The 16,860-nt window shown below is 39.5% G+C and overlaps 1 protein-coding gene across 5 annotated transcripts in view; it reads right to left on the bottom strand.

Annotated features, from left to right (window-relative positions):
* The window catches only part of LOC109885904 (T-lymphoma invasion and metastasis-inducing protein 1), a 202,976-nt gene that overhangs the window by 108,055 nt on the left and 78,061 nt on the right, over positions 1 to 16,860 (bottom strand). For all 5 annotated transcript variants that reach the window (XM_031791258.1, XM_031791260.1, XM_031791261.1 and 2 more), the window contains 3 exons: positions 12,904 to 13,125; positions 9,578 to 9,815; positions 210 to 382 (listed from right to left, as the gene is read on the bottom strand). In XM_031791258.1, coding sequence (XP_031647118.1) covers positions 210 to 382; positions 9,578 to 9,815; positions 12,904 to 13,125 — 633 coding nt within the window. The remainder of the gene's footprint in view (positions 1 to 209; positions 383 to 9,577; positions 9,816 to 12,903; positions 13,126 to 16,860) is intronic.

Raw genomic sequence — 16,860 nt, 5'->3', positions numbered from 1 at the left:
GAAGACAGAAACAGTCGACCAGGTCTCTGAAGACAGGAATGACCAATCAGATTAGAACACTGTACATCTAAGATAGATAAACAGACCATTTTGAGATCAATTGAGGCATTTTCATTCACATAACGACTCCTTCAAGATCAAGAGAGGTGCCATTGTGGAGGTGACACAGCCTCCCTGACCAAGGAAGGACACACACACACACCACCTACCTGGAACAGAAAAGCATCTCCTAGAGAGTTGCTGAGGCAGAAGACAAAGTCCTTCTTGGGGTGTTCAGGGACGGCCTGGACAATACTGTTCTCAGCCCACACCGCATGTTTAGGAGCACTGTTGTGGTCGATCCCCGACCGCCCGTCTGTCTCGTAGAAGAACAGAGTGCATCCTGGGAGAAGACGGGGGAAAAGGAAGTTACTCAAAACCATCAATTGATCAATCAATCAATCACATGTTAGTATATAGCCGTTTTTCCTATAACAGTTGTCTCAAAGCGCAAAATGCATTGATTTGATAAATATCAATAGAAATGTCCTCCAGTGATATTAGAACCTTTCCTGTTGAAAAGTGATAGTATAAATACAGTAAAGTACACACTCAAGGGTAAAAAAAATATGAAATAAAATGTTTGGAGGAAAATAGTTTTTTTTTTGACAACTGCAGACTTCAAGGAGTTGGGCTGATGGGAAGTGGTGATGTCATCCGCCTCCCCCTTTGCCTGAGGAACAACAGAGGAGCAGTAGAGAACTAAACTAACTAACTCCCCCCCCCCCCCCCTCCCTTGTGCCAAGTCAAGACTTAACTGGCCCACCTATTGAAATGTGCCTTTTGTTATGAAGTCAGTCAGGTGTTAAATGAGGTGAAAAGGAGACTGGAGTGCCACTTTAATGTGATGTCCATTTCTAGAAACTAAAATCTTTCTTCCTTTAAATATCTTACAAGGAGACATTTCCCTGCAGAAAACACAACCAATTAAATAAATAATAGCTTGCTTTTTTTTCAATCAACTTAATTCTGCTCTCCAGTGGCCAACGGTATGTAGTGCAGGCCTGGATTCTCCAGGAGGGAGCATGCATCAGCAGAACGCTGACGTGACTCTAGAACGCTGACGTGACTCTAGAACGCTGACGTGACCTAGTCAAGTGGGTTTTAAGGCCTACTCTGTGATATTTAGATTTAGTCCCAAATGGAACACTACTCCCTATAGAGTCCACTACTTTTGACCAGGCCCTGTAGTGCACTATATAGGGAATAGGATGTGATTTGAAACACATACAGTCAAGAGGTGTTAGAGATAACGGGCAGTATCAGGACATATACACGGGCGTGAATAAATACAAATGTACTTCACTGAATACAAGCTGTGTGTTGCTGAAATATCTTTTAAAGCATCTGTGTGTATGCATATAACGGGGTATGGCTAAGGACAGGGTATAGTAGTAGTAGTAACAGGGTATAGTAGTAATAACAGGGGATAGTAGTAGTAGTAGTAACAGGGTATAGTAGTAATAGTAGTAGTAGTAACAGGGTATAGTCGTAGTAACAGGGTATAGTCGTAGTAACAGGGGATAGTCGCAGTAACAGGGTATAGTGGTAGTAACAGGGTATAGTAGTAATAGTAGTAGTAGTAGTAACAGGGTATAATCGTAGTAACAGGGTATAGTAGTAATAGTAGTAGTAACAGGGTATAGTAGCAATAGTAGTAGTAGTAGTAGTAACAATGTATAGTAGTAATAGTAGTAGTAACAGGGGATAGTAGTAATAGTAGTAGTAGTAACAGGGTATAGTAGTAACAGGGTATAGTAGTAACAGGGTATAGTAGTAACAGGGTGTAGTAGTAGTAGTAGTAGTAGTAGTAGTAGTAGTAGTAACAGGGTATAGTAGTAATAGTAGTAGTAGTAGTAGTAGTAGTAACAGGGAATAATCGTAGTAACAGGGTATAGTAGTAATAGTAGTAGTAACAGGGTATAGTAGCAATAGTACTAGTAGTAGTAGTAGTAGTAGTAACAAGGTATAGTAGTAACAGTAGTAGTAACAGGGGATAGTAGTAATAGTAGTAGTAGTAACAGGGTATAGTAGTAACAGGGTATAGTAGTAATAGTAGTAGTAGTAACAGGGTATAGTAGTAGTAGTAGTAGTAGTAGTAGTAACATGGTATAGTAGTAATAGCAGTAGTAACAGGGTATAGTAGTAGTAGTAACAGGGTATAGTAGTAGTAGTAGCAGTAGTAACCGGGTATAGTAGTAATAGTAGTAGTAGTAACAGGGTATAATCGTAGTAACAGGGTATAGTAGTAATAGTAACAGGGGATAGTAGTAGTAACAAGGTATAGTAGTAGTAGTAACAGGGTATAGTAGTAATAGCAGTAGTAGTAACAGGGTATAGTAGTAGTAGTAGTAGTAACAGGGTATAGTAGTAGTAGTAACAGGGTATAGTAGTAGTAGTAGCAGTAGTAACCGGGTATAGTAGTAATAGTAGTAGTAGTAACAGGGTATAATCGTAGTAACAGGGTATAGTAGTAATAGTAACAGGGGATAGTAGTAGTAACAAGGTATAGTAGTAGTAGTAACAGGGTATAGTAGTAATAGCAGTAGTAGTAACAGGGTATAGTAGTAGTAGTAACAGGGTATAGTAGTAGTAGTAGTAGTAGTAACAGGGTATAGTAGTAGTAGTAACAGGGTATAGTAGTAATAGCAGTAGTAGTAACAGGGTATAGTAGTAGTAGTAACAGGGTATAGTAGTAATAGTAGTAGTAACAGGGTATAGTAGTAGTATTAGTAGTAGTAGTAACAGGGTATAGTAGTAGTAGTAGTAGTAGTAGTAGTAGTAGTAGTAGTAGTAGTAACAGGGTATAGTAGTAGTAGTAGTAGTAGTAGTAGTAGTAACAGGGTATAGTAGTAATAGTAGTAGTAGTAGTAGTAGTAGTAGTAGTAGTAGTAGTAACAGGGTATAGTAGTAGTAGTAACAAGGGATAGTAGTAGTAACAGGGTATAGCAGTAGTAACAGGGTATAGTAGTAGTAGCAGTAGTAACAGGGTATAGTAGTAGTAGTAGTAACATGGTATAGTAGTAGTAGTAGTAGTAGTAGTAGTAGTAGTAGTAGTAACAGGGTATAGTAGTAGTAGTAGTAACAGAGTATAGTAGTAATAGTAGTAGTAACATGGTATAGTAGTAGTAGTCGTAGTAACAGGGTATAGCAGTAATAGTAGTAGTAACAGGGGATAGTAGTAGTAGTAGTAGTAGTAGTAGTAACATGGTATAGTAGTAGTAGTAGTAGTAGTAGTAACAGGGTATAGTAGTAGTAGTAGTAACAGGGTATAGTAGTAGTAACAGGGTATAGTAGTAGTAGTAGTAGTAGTAGTAGTAGTAGTAACAAGGTATAGTAGTAATAGTAGTAGTAACAGGGTATAGTAGTAGTAGTAGTAACAAGGTATAGTAGTAGTAGCAGTAGTAACAGGGTATAGTAGCAATAGTAGTAGTAGTAACAGGGTATAGTAGTAATAATAGTAGTAACAAGGTATAGTAGTAGTAGTAGTAGTAACAGTATAGTAGTAATAGTAGTAGTCGTAACAGGGTATAGTAGTAGTAGTAACGAGGTATAGTAGTAATAGTAGTAGTAACAGGGTATAGTAGTAGTAACAGTATAGTAGTAATAGTAGTAGTCGTAACTGGGTATAGTAGTAATAGTAGTATTAACAGGGTATAGTAGTAGTAGTAACATAGTATAGTAGTAATAGTAGTAGTAACAGGGTATAGTAGCAATAGTAACATGGTATAGTAGTAGTAGTAGTAGTAGTAACAGGGTATATTCGTAGTAACAGGGTATAGCAGTAATAGTAGTAGTAACAGGGGATAGTAGTAGTAGTAACATGGTATAGTAGTAATAGTAGTACTAACAGGGTATAGTAGTAGTAACAGGGGATAGTAGTAGTAACAGGGTATAGTAGTAATAGTAGTAGTAACAGGGTATAGTAGTAGTAACAGGGTATAGTAGTAATAGTAGTAGTAACAGGGTATAGTAGCAATAGTAGTAGTAACAGGGTATAGTAGCAATAGTAGTAGTAACAGGGTATAGTAGTAGTAGTAGCAGTAACACGGTATAGTAGTAATAGTAGTAGTAACAAGGTATAGTAGTAATAGTAGTAGTAACATGGTATAGTAGTAGTAACAGGGTATAGTAGTAATAGTAGTAACATAGTATAGTAGTAATAGTAGCAGTAACAGGGTATAGTAGTAGTAGTAACAGGTTATAGCAGTAGTAACAGGGTATAGTAGGAGTAGTATTAACAGGGTATAGTAGTAATAGTAGTAGTAGTAACAGGGTATAGTAGTAGTAACATGGTATAGTAGTAATAGTAGTAGTAGTAACAGGGTATAGTAGTAGTAACAGGGTATAGCAGTAATAGTAGTAGTAGTAACAGGGTATAGTAGTAGTAACAGGGTATAGTAGTAGTAGTAGTAGTAGTAACAGAGTATAGTAGTAGTAGTAGTAACAAGGTATAGTAGTAATAGTAGTAGTAACATGGTATAGTAGTAGTAACAGGGTATAGTAGTAATAGTAGTAACATAGTATAGTAGTAATAGTAGCAGTAACAGGGTATATTAGTAGTAGTAACAGGTTATAGCAGTAGTAACAGGGTATAGTAGGAGTAGTATTAACAGGGTATAGTAGTAATAGTAGTAGTAGTAACAGGGTATAGTAGTAGTAACATGGTATAGTAGTAATAGTAGTAGTAGTAACAGGGTATAGTAGTAGTAGTAACAGGGTATAGTAGTAGTAGTAGTAGTAACAGGGTATAGTAGTAGTAACAGGGTATAGTAGTAATAGTAGTAGTAACAGGGTATAGTAGTAATAGTAGTAGTAACAGGGTATAGTAGTAATAGTAGTAGAAGTAACAGGGTATAGTAGTAGTAGTAACAGGGTATAGTAGTAATAGTAGTAGTAACAGGGGATAGTAGTAATAGTAGTAGTAGTAGTAGTAGTAGTAGTAACAGGGTATAGTAGTAATAGTAGTAGTAGTAACAGGGTATAGTAGTAGTAGTAACAGGGGATAGTAGTAATAGTAGTAGTAGTAGTAGTAGCAGTAGTAAAAGGGTATAGTAGTAATAGTAGTAGTAGTAGTAACAGGGTATAATCGTAGTAACAGGGTATAGTAGTAATAGTAACAGGGGATAGTAGTAGTAACAAGGTATAGTAGTAGTAGTAACAGGGTATAGTAGTAATAGCAGTAGTAGTAACAGGGTATAGTAGTAGTAGTAACAGGGTATAGTAGTAGTAGTAGTAGTAACAGGGTATAGTAGTAGTAGTAACATGGTATAGTAGTAATAGCAGTAGTAGTAACAGGGTATAGTAGTAGTAGTAACAGGGTATAGTAGTAATAGTAGTAGTAACAGGGTATAGTAGTAGTAGTAGTAGTAGTAACAGGGTATAGTAGTAGTAGTAGTAGTAGTAGTAGTAATAGTAGTAGTAACAGGGTGTAGTAGGAATAGTAGTAGTAGTAACAGGGTGTAGTAGTAGTAGTAGTAACAGGGTATAGTAGTAGTAGTAGTAGTAGTAGTAGTAGTAGTAGTAGTAGTAGTAGTAAAAGGGTATAGTAGTAATAGTAGTAGTAACATGGTATAGTAGTAGTAGTCGTAGTAACAGGGTATAGCAGTAATAGTAGTAGTAACAGGGGATAGTAGTAGTAGTAGTAGTAGTAGTAGTAGTAGTAGTACATGGTATAGTAGTAGTAGTAGTAGTAGTAACAGGGTATAGTAGTAGTAGTAGTAACAGGGTATAGTAGTAGTAACAGGGTATAGTAGTAGTAGTAGTAGTAGTAGTAGTAGTAGTAGTAACAAGGTATAGTAGTAATAGTAGTAGTAACAGGGTATAGTAGTAGTAGTAGTAACAAGGTATAGTAGTAGTAGCAGTAGTAACAGGGTATAGTAGTAGTAGTAGTAGTAGTAACAGGGTATAGTAGTAGTAGTAGTAGTAGTAGTAGTAATAGTAGTAGTAACAGGGTGTAGTAGGAATAGTAGTAGTAGTAACAGGGTGTAGTAGTAGTAGTAGTAACAGGGTATAGTAGTAGTAGTAGTAGTAGTAGTAGTAGTAGTAGTAGTAGTAGTAGTAAAAGGGTATAGTAGTAATAGTAGTAGTAACATGGTATAGTAGTAGTAGTCGTAGTAACAGGGTATAGCAGTAATAGTAGTAGTAACAGGGGATAGTAGTAGTAGTAGTAGTAGTAGTAGTAGTAGTAACATGGTATAGTAGTAGTAGTAGTAGTAGTAACAGGGTATAGTAGTAGTAGTAGTAACAGGGTATAGTAGTAGTAACAGGGTATAGTAGTAGTAGTAGTAGTAGTAGTAGTAGTAGTAGTAACAAGGTATAGTAGTAATAGTAGTAGTAACAGGGTATAGTAGTAGTAGTAGTAACAAGGTATAGTAGTAGTAGCAGTAGTAACAGGGTATAGTAGCAATAGTAGTAGTAGTAACAGGGTATAGTAGTAATAATAGTAGTAACAAGGTATAGTAGTAGTAGTAGTAGTAACAGTATAGTAGTAATAGTAGTAGTCGTAACAGGGTATAGTAGTAGTAGTAACGAGGTATAGTAGTAATAGTAGTAGTAACAGGGTATAGTAGTAGTAATAGTAGTAGTCGTAACTGGGTATAGTAGTAATAGTAGTAGTAACAGGGTATAGTAGTAGTAGTAGTAGTAGTAGTAACATAGTATAGTAGTAATAGTAGTAGTAACAGGGTATAGTAGCAATAGTAACATGGTATAGTAGTAGTAGTAGTAGTAGTAACAGGGTATATTCGTAGTAACAGGGTATAGCAGTAATAGTAGTAGTAACAGGGGATAGTAGTAGTAGTAACATGGTATAGTAGTAATAGTAGTACTAACAGGGGATAGTAGTAGTAACAGGGTATAGTAGTAATAGTAGTAGTAACAGGGTATAGTAGTAGTAACAGGGTATAGTAGTAATAGTAGTAGTAACAGGGTATAGTAGCAATAGTAGTAGTAACAGGGTATAGTAGTAGTAGTAGTAGTAACACGGTATAGTAGTAATAGTAGTAGTAACACGGTATAGTAGTAATAGTAGTAGTAACAAGGTATAGTAGTAATAGTAGTAGTAACAGGGTATAGTAGTAGTAACAGGGTATAGCAGTAATAGTAGTAGTAGTAACAGGGTATAGTAGTAACAGGGTATAGTAGTAGTAGTAGTAGTAGTAGTAGTAACAGAGTATAGTAGTAGTAGTAGTAACAAGGTATAGTAGTAATAGTAGTAGTAACATGGTATAGTAGTAGTAACATGGTATAGTAGTAATAGTAGTAACAGAGTATAGTAGTAATAGTAGCAGTAACAGGGTATAGTAGTAGTAGTAGTAACAGGTTATAGCAGTAGTAACAGGGTATAGTAGTAGTAGTATTAACAGGGTATAGTAGTAATAGTAGTAGTAGTAACAGGGTATAGTAGTAATAGTAGTAGTAGTAACAGGGTATAGTAGTAGTAACATGGTATAGTAGTAATAGTAGTAGTAGTAACAGGGTATAGTAGTAGTAACAGGGTATAGTAGTAGTAGTAGTAGTAGTAACAGGGTATAGTAGTAGTAACAGGGTATAGTAGTAATAGTAGTAGTAACAGGGTATAGTAGTAATAGTAGTAGAAGTAACAGGGTATAGTAGTAGTAGTAACAGGGTATAGTAGTAATAGTAGTAGTAACAGGGGATAGTAGTAATAGTAGTAGTAGTAGTAGTAGTAGTAGTAGTAGTAGTAGTAGTAGTAGTAACAGGGTATAGTAGTAATAGTAGTAGTAGTAACAGGGTATAGTAGTAATAGTAGTAGTAGTAACAGGGTATAGTAGTAGTAGTAGTAGTAACAGGGGATAGTAGTAATAGTAGTAGTAGTAGTAGTAGTAACAGGGTATAGTAGTAATAGTAGTAGTAGTAACAGGGTATAGTAGTAGTAACAGGGTATAGTAGTAATAGGGTATAGTAGTAATAGTAGTAACAGGATATAGTAGTAATAGTAGTAGTAGTAGTAACAGGGTATAGTGGTAGTAGTAGTAGTAGTAGTAACAGGGTATAGTGGTAGTAACAGGGGATAGTAGTATTTGTAGTAGTAACAGGGTATAGTAGTAGTAACAGGGTATAGTAGTAGTAGTAGTAGTAGTAGTAGTAACAGGGTATAGTAGTAGTAACAGGGTATAGTAGTAATAGTAGTAGTAGTAACAGGGTATAGTAGTAGTAACAGGGTATAGTAGTAATAGTAGTAGTAACAGGGTATAGTAGTAATAGTAGTAGAAGTAACAGGGTATAGTAGTAGTAGTAACAGGGTATAGTAGTAATAGTAATAGTAAGGGGGATAGTAGTAATAGTAGTAGTAGTAGTAGTAGTAGTAGTAGTAGTAACAGGGTATAGTAGTAATAGTAGTAGTAGTAACAGGGTATAGTAGTAGTAGTAGTAGTAACAGGGGATAGTAGTAATAGTAGTAGTAGTAGTAGTAGTAGTAGTAGTAACAGGGTATAGTAGTAATAGTAGTAGTAGTAACAGGGTATAGTAGTAGTAACAGGGTATAGTAGTAATAGGGTATAGTAGTAATAGTAGTAACAGGATATAGTAGTAATAGTAGTAGTAGTAGTAACAGGGTATAGTGGTAGTAGTAGTAGTAGTAGTAGTAGTAGTAACATGGTATAGTGGTAGTAACAGGGGATAGTAGTATTTGTAGTAGTAACAGGGTATAGTAGTAATAGTAGTAGTAGTCGTAACAGGGTATAGTAGTAGTAGTAGTAGTAGTAGTAGTAGTAGTAACAGGGCATAGTAGTAATAGTAGTAGTAACAGGGTATAGTAGTAATAACAGGGTATAATAGTAGTAACAGGGGACAGTAGTAGTAGTAGTAGCAGGGTATAATAGTAGTAACATGGTATAATAGTAGTAGCAGGGTATAATAGTAGTAGTAGTAGTAGTAGTAGTAGTAGTAGTAGTAGTAGTAGTAGTAACAGGGTACAGTAGCAGCAGTAGTAGTAACAGGGTATAGTAGTAGTAGTAGTAGTAGTAGTAGTAACAGGGTACAGTAGCAGCAGTAGTAGTAACAGGGTATAGTAGTAGTAGTAGTAGTAGTAGTAGTAGTAACAGGGTATAATAGTAATAATAATAATAATAATATAGTAATAATAATAATAGTAATAACAGTAATAATAATAGTAATAACAGTAATAATAAGAGCAATAACAGTAATAATAATAATAATAACAGTAATAATAATAGTAATAACAGTAATAATAATTGTAATAACAGTAATAATAATAGTAATAACAGTAATAATAAGTAATAACCGTAATAATAAGAGCAATAATAGCAATAATAATAATGGTAGTAGTAATACTAATAATAATGATAAGAATAATAACAATAACATTAATAATAATGTAATAATAATAATAGTAACAGTAATACTAATAATGAGTGATAATAATATTAATAATAGTAATAATAACAATAAGAGTGATAATGCCAAGTAAAGCGTTAGATAGCAGTGTGTATAGATACAGTAGATAGTTAGATAGCAGTGTGTATAGATACAGTATATACTGTAGGGTATGTACCTTTGAGGCAGACCCAGTAGCTCTTCCACTTCCTCCTGGTGGCCGACTCCACCTTCTTGTTCTTCTTGTGAACCAGGAAGTTCTTGACAGCCAGACGGCCCGCCTTCCTCACGGTTCCCTGGGCAACGCTGAGCAGGGGATCTGATTGGTAGGCTGAGCTCATGACGCTCTGTTCGTCACTCAGTGCTGACCCCGCCTCCTCCAGACTCTCTGTCTGACACGAGCTCATCTCCAACTCCTGATCATAACATTACATTCAAATCAATAAAGCTTTATTGTCCCTGAACAAACAGCAATTTGTTTGCAGCATAAACTACTGAATAACAGACTAAATGGAAACTCGGCAACAACAACTTCCCGAGTTACACCAGAAACGCACAATCCCTCCCATCAGTGCTCAGACTGTCCACAATAGTCTGAGAGAGGCTGGACTGAGGGCATCCAGGTCTGTTGTAAGGCAGGTCCTCACCAGACACCACCGGCAACAACATTGCCTATGGGCACAAACCCACCATCGCTGGACCAGACAGGACAGGCAAAAAGTGCTCTTCACTGGCGAGTCGCGGTGTTGTCTCACCAGGGGTGATGGTCGGATTCACGGTTATCGTCAAAGGAATGAGCGTTACACCGAGGCCTGTACTCTGGAGAGGAATCGATTTGGAGATGGGAGGGTCCGTCATGGTCTGAGACATTGTGTCACAGCATCATCGGACTGAGCTTGTTGTCATTGCAGGCAATCTCAACGCTGTGCGTTACAGGGAAGACATCCTCCTCCCTCATGTGGTACCCTTCCTGCAGGCTCATCCTGACATGACCCTTCAGCATGACAATGCCACCAGTCATACTGCTCGTTCCATGCGTGGAATGTCAGTGTTCTGCCATGGCCAGCAAATAGTCCCATTGAGCACGTCTGGGAGCTGTTGGATCGGAGGGTGAGGGCTAGGGCCATTCCCCCCATAAATGTCCGGGAACTTCCAGGTGCCTTGGTGGAAGAGTGGGTTAACATCTCACAGCAAGAATGGGCAAATCTGTTGAAAAAAAATGTCTGGGACCTGTTGGATCGGAGGGCTATAAAATCATAAACTTGGATTAGCTAAGACAATGTGCCATTGGAACACAGGAGTGATGGTTGCTGATAATGATCCTCTGTCCACCTATGTAGATATTCCATAAAAAATCAGCCGTTTCCAGCTACAATAGTCATTTACAACATTAACAATGTCTACACTGTATTTCTGACCAATTTTATGTTATTTTAATGGAAAAAATGTGCTTTTCTTTCAAAAACAAGGACATTTCTAAGTGACACCAAACTTGTGTATGTGTGTATGTGTATATATATATATATATATATATATATATATATATATATATATATATATATATATATATATATATATGTATGTATGTATGTATGTATGTATGTATGTGTATATGTGTGTATACACACACACACACGTACAGTCAGAAGTTTACATACACTTAGGTTGGAATCATTAAAACTAGTTTTTCAACCACTCCACTAATTCCTTGTTAACAAACTATAGCCAAACTTTTGGCAAGTCGGTAAGGACATCTACTTTGTGCATGACACACAAGTAATTTTTTCTATAATTATTTACAGACAGATTATTTCACTTATAATTCACTGTATCACAAGTTGACTGCCTTTAAACAGCTTGGAATATTCCAGAAAATTATGTCATGGCTTTAGAAGCTTCTGATAGGCTTCTTGACATAATTTGAGTCAATTGGAGGTGTACCTGTGGATGTATTTCAAGGCCTACCTTCAAACTCAGTGCCTCTTTGCTTGACATCAAAACAAAAGAAATCAGCCAAGACATAAGAAAAAAACCTCCACAAGTCTGGTTCATCCTTGGGAACAATTTACAAACGCCTGAAGGCACCAAGTTCATCTGTACAAACAATACTACGCAAGCAAAAACACCATGGAACCACGCAGCCGTCATACCACTCAGGAAGGAGGCGTTCTGTCTCCTAGAGATGAACGTACTTTGGTGTGAAAAGTACAAATCAATCCCAGAACAACAGCAAAGGACCTTGTGAAGATGCTGGAGGAAACAGGTACAAAGAGTATCTATATCCACAGTAAAACGAGTCCTATATCAACATATCCTGAAAGGCCGCTCAGCAAGGAAGAAGCCACTCCTACAAAACCGCCATAAAAAAAGCACATGGGGACAAAGATCGTACTTTTTGGAGAAATGTCCTCTGGTCTGATGAAACAAAAATAGAACTGTTTGGCCATAATGACCATCGTTATGTTTGGAGGAAAAAGGGGGAGGCTTGCAAGCTGAAGAATACCATCCCAACCGTGAAGCACGGGGGTGGCAGCATCATGTTGTGGTGGTGCTTTGCTGCAGGAGGGACTGGTGCACTTCACAAAATATTATGACGAAGGAAAATTATGTGGATATATTGAAGCAACATCTCAAGACATCAGTTAGGAAGTTAACGCTTGGTTGCAAATGGGTCTTCCAAATGGACAATGACACCAAGCATACTTCCAAAGTTTGGCAAAATGGCTTCAGGACAACAAAATCAAGGTATTGGAGTGGCCATCACAAAGCCCTGACCTCAATCCAAAAGAAAATGTGTGGGCAGAACTGCAAAAGCATGTGCGAGCAAGGAGGCCTACAAACCTGACTCAGTTACACCAGCTCTGTCGGGAGGAATGTGCCAAAATTCACCCAACTTATTGTGGGAAGCTTGTGGAAGGCTACCCGAAATGTTTGACCCAAGTTAAACAATTTAAAGGCAATGCTACCAAATACTAATTGAGTGTATGTAAACTTCTGACCCACTGGGAATGTGATGAAAGAAATAAAAGCTGAAATAAATAATTCTCTCTACTATTATTCTGACATTTCATTTCAAATAAAAGTGGTGATCCTAACAGACCTAAGACACAGCATTTTTACTTGGTTTAAATGTATTTGGCTGAGGTAAACTGGGTTTAAATGTATTTGGCTGAGGTAAACTGGGTTTAAATGTATTTGGCTGAGGTAAACTGGGTTTAAATGTATTTGGCTGAGGTAAACTGGGTTTAAATGTATTTGGCTGAGGTAAACTGGGTTTAAATGTATTTGGCTGAGGTAAACTGGGTTTAAATGTATTTGGCTGAGGTAAACTGGGTTTAAATGTATTTGGCTGAGGTAAACTGGGTTTAAATGTATTTGGCTGAGGTAAACTTGATTTAAATGTATTTAGCTAAGGTAAACTGGGTTTAAATGTATTTGGCTGAGGTAAACTTCCGACTTCAACTGTATGTGTGTGTGTGTGTGTGAACCAGAACCACCACCCACCTGTCTGAAGTTCTCGTAGACCCCCTGGACCCCCTCACTGGCTCCTCCCCCGCTGCTGCTTCCACTGTCACTGCCAGCGAACAGGCTCCGCCCCGCCGCCGAGCACACGGAGAAGGACATAGACATGGTCTTATAGCGCCGGGACTGATGCTCCGCCCCCGAAGCCGTCACCCCGTCGATGCCACTGTCCTCGTACTCACTGCCCTCTCCGGCTGTCACATCCTGGAAACACACAGGTACAGACACACAGGTGAGACACACACACACACACAGGTAGAGGTGGGACGGACAGACACACACACGTACAGACGCACAGGTGAGACACACAGGTAGAGGTGGGACGGACAGACACACACACGTACAGACACAAGGGTGATACACACACACACGTACAGACAAGGGTGATACACACAAACACACGTACAGACACACACACGTACAGACACACAGGTGAGACACACACAGGTAGAGGTGGGACGGACAGACACACACGTACAGACACACAGGTAAGACACACACACACACACACACACACACACAGGTAGAGGTGGGACGGACAGACACACACACACGTACAGACACAAGGGTGATACACGTACAGACACACGGGTGAGACACAAACACACATACACACACACAGGGAGAGGTGGGACGGACGGACGGACGGACGGACACACTCACAGGTAGAGGTGAGACACACACACACGGTCTATGGACATTCTACTGGTCTACAGACATGTAATCAGACTGACAGTAAAGCGTCAGGCTCCCGTCCTAGAGACCATACTGTCTCCGCAGATGTAGAGGTTGCAACCCTGACCTTAAACATGTTGAGGTCATTGATCTACAGATACTGATCCTAGTCTACCTTAGCCTAGCCTACATATACTGATCCTAGCCTACCTTAGCCTAGCCTACAGATACTGATCCTAGCCTACCTTAGCCTAGCCTACAGATACTGATCCTATCCTACCTTAGCCTAGCCTACATATACTGATCCTAGACTACCTTAGCCTAGCCTACATATACTGATCCTAGCCTTCCTTAGCCTAGTCTACAGATACTGATCCTATCCTACCTTAGCCTAGCCTACAGATACTGATCCTATCCTACAGATACTGATCCTAGCCTACAGATTCTGATCCTAGCCTACCTTAGCCTAGCCTACATATACTGATCCTAGCCTACAGATACTGATCCTAGCCTACAGATACTGATCCTAGCCTACCTTAGCCTAGCCTACAGATACTGATCCTAGCCTACAGATACTGATCCTAGCCTACAGATACTGATCCTAGCCTACCTTAGCCTAGTCTACAGATACTGATCCTATCCTACCTTAGCCTAGCCTACAAATACTGATCCTAGCCTATATATACTGATCCTATCCTACCTTAGCCTAGCCTACAGATACTGATCCTAGCCTACATATACTGATCCTAGCCTACCTTAGCCTAGCCTACAGATACTGATCCTATCTTAGCCTAGCCTACAGATACTGATCCTAGCCTACAGATACTGATCCTAGCCTACCTTAGCCTAGCCTACATATACTGATCCTAGTCTACCTTAGCCTAGCCTACAGATACTGATCCCAGCCTACAGATACTGATCCTATCTTACCTTAGCCTAGCCTACAGATCCTGATCCTATCTTAGCCTAGCCTACAGATACTGATCCTAGCCTACAGATACTGATCCTAGCCTACAGATACTGATCCTAGCCTACAGATACTGATCCTAGCCTACAGATACTGATCCTAGTCTACAGATACTGATCCTAGCCTACAGATACTGATCCTAGCCTACAGATACTGATCCTAGTCTACAGATACTGATCCTAGCCTACATATACTCATCCTAGTCTACCTTAGCCTAGCCTACATATACTGATCCTAGCCTACAGATACTGATCCAATCCTACCTTAGCCTAGCCTACATATACTGATCCTAGCCTACAGATACTGATCCTAGCCTACCTTAGCCTAGCCTACAGATACTGATCCTAGCCTACCTTAGCCTAGCCTACAGATACTGATCCTAGCCTACCTTAGCCTAGCCTACAGATACTGATCCTATCCTACCTTAGCCTAGCCTACATATACTGATCCTATCCTACCTTAGCCTAGCCTACATATACTGATCCTATCCTACCTTAGCCTAGCCTACAGATACTGATCTTAGCCTACATATACTGATCCTAGCCTACAGATACAGATCCTATCCTACCTTAGCCTAGCCTACATATACTGATCCTAGCCTACAGATACTGATCCTATCCTACCTTAGCCTAGCCTACAGATACTGATCCTAGCCTATATATACTGATCCTATCCTACAGATACTGATCCTAGCCTATATATACTGATCCTATCCTATCTTAGCCTAGCCTACAGATACTGATCCTAGCCTACATATACTGATCCTAGCCTACCTTAGCCTAGCCTACAGATACTGATCCTAGCCTACATATACTGATCCTATCCTACCTTAGCCTAGCCTACAGATACTGATCTTAGCCTACATATACTGATCCTAGCCTACAGATACAGATCCTATCCTACCTTAGCCTAGCCTACATATACTGATCCTAGCCTACAGATACTGATCCTATCCTACCTTAGCCTAGCCTACAGATACTGATCCTAGCCTATATATACTGATCCTATCCTACAGATACTGATCCTAGCCTATATATACTGATCCTATCCTATCTTAGCCTAGCCTACAGATACTGATCCTAGCCTACATATACTGATCCTAGCCTACCTTAGCCTAGCCTACAGATACTGATCCTAGCCTACATATACTGATCCTAGTCTACCTTAGCCTAGCCTACAGATACTGATCCTAGCCTACAGATACTGATCCTATCCTACCTTAGCCTAGCCTACATATACTGATCCTAGCCTACAGATACAGATCCTAGCCTACCTTAGCCTAGCCTACAGATACTGACCCTAGCCTACAGATACTGATCCTAGCCTACAGATACTGATCCTAGCCTACAGATACTGATCCTAGCCTACAGATACTGATCCTAGCCTACAGATACTGACCCTAGCCTAACTTAGCCTAGCCTACAGATACTGATCCTAGCCTACAGATACAGATCCTAGCCTACAGATACAGATCCTAGCCTACAGATACAGATCCTAGTCTACAGATACAGATCCTAGCCTACAGATACAGATCCTAGCCTACAGATACAGATCCTAGCCTACAGATACAGATCCTAGCCTACAGATACTGATCCTAGCCTACAGATACTGATCCTAGCCTACAGATACTGATCCTAGCCTACAGATACAGATCCTAGCCTACAGATACAGATCCTAGCCTACTTTAGCCTAGCCTACAGATACTGATCCTAGCCTACCTTAGCCTAGCCTACAGCTACTGATCCTAGCCTACAGATACTGACAGGACCACCACTATCAGCATCATGATGACAGGACCACCACTACCAGCCTCATGATGACAGGACAACCACCACCAGCCTCATGATGACAGGACCACCACACAGCCTCATGATGACAGGACCACCACTACCAGCCTCATGATGACAGCACAACCACACAGCCTCATGATGACAGCACCACCGCCACCAGCCTCATGATGACAGGACCACCAACACACAGCCTCATGATGACAGGCCCACCACTACCAGCCTCATGATGACAGGACAACCACTACCAGCCTCATGATGACAGGACCACCACACAGCCTCATGATGACAGCACCACCACACAGCCTCATGATGGCACCACCACCACACAGCCTCATGATGACAGCACCACCACCACACAGCCTCATGATGACAGGACCACCACCACACAGCCTCAGGATGACAGGACCACACAGCCTCATGACAGGACCACCACACAGCCTCATGATGACAGGTTGTGAGGTCTGAGGTCTGGGGTCCGCTCACCAACCAAGACTTCACAAAATGGGA

Source organism: Oncorhynchus kisutch, linkage group LG15, assembly GCF_002021735.2.
Source record: "Oncorhynchus kisutch isolate 150728-3 linkage group LG15, Okis_V2, whole genome shotgun sequence".
In the NCBI taxonomy this organism is placed as follows: domain Eukaryota; kingdom Metazoa; phylum Chordata; class Actinopteri; order Salmoniformes; family Salmonidae; genus Oncorhynchus; species Oncorhynchus kisutch.
The sequence above is the reverse complement of the archived record's forward strand: the minus strand, read 5'-3'. Positions and strand labels throughout refer to the sequence as shown.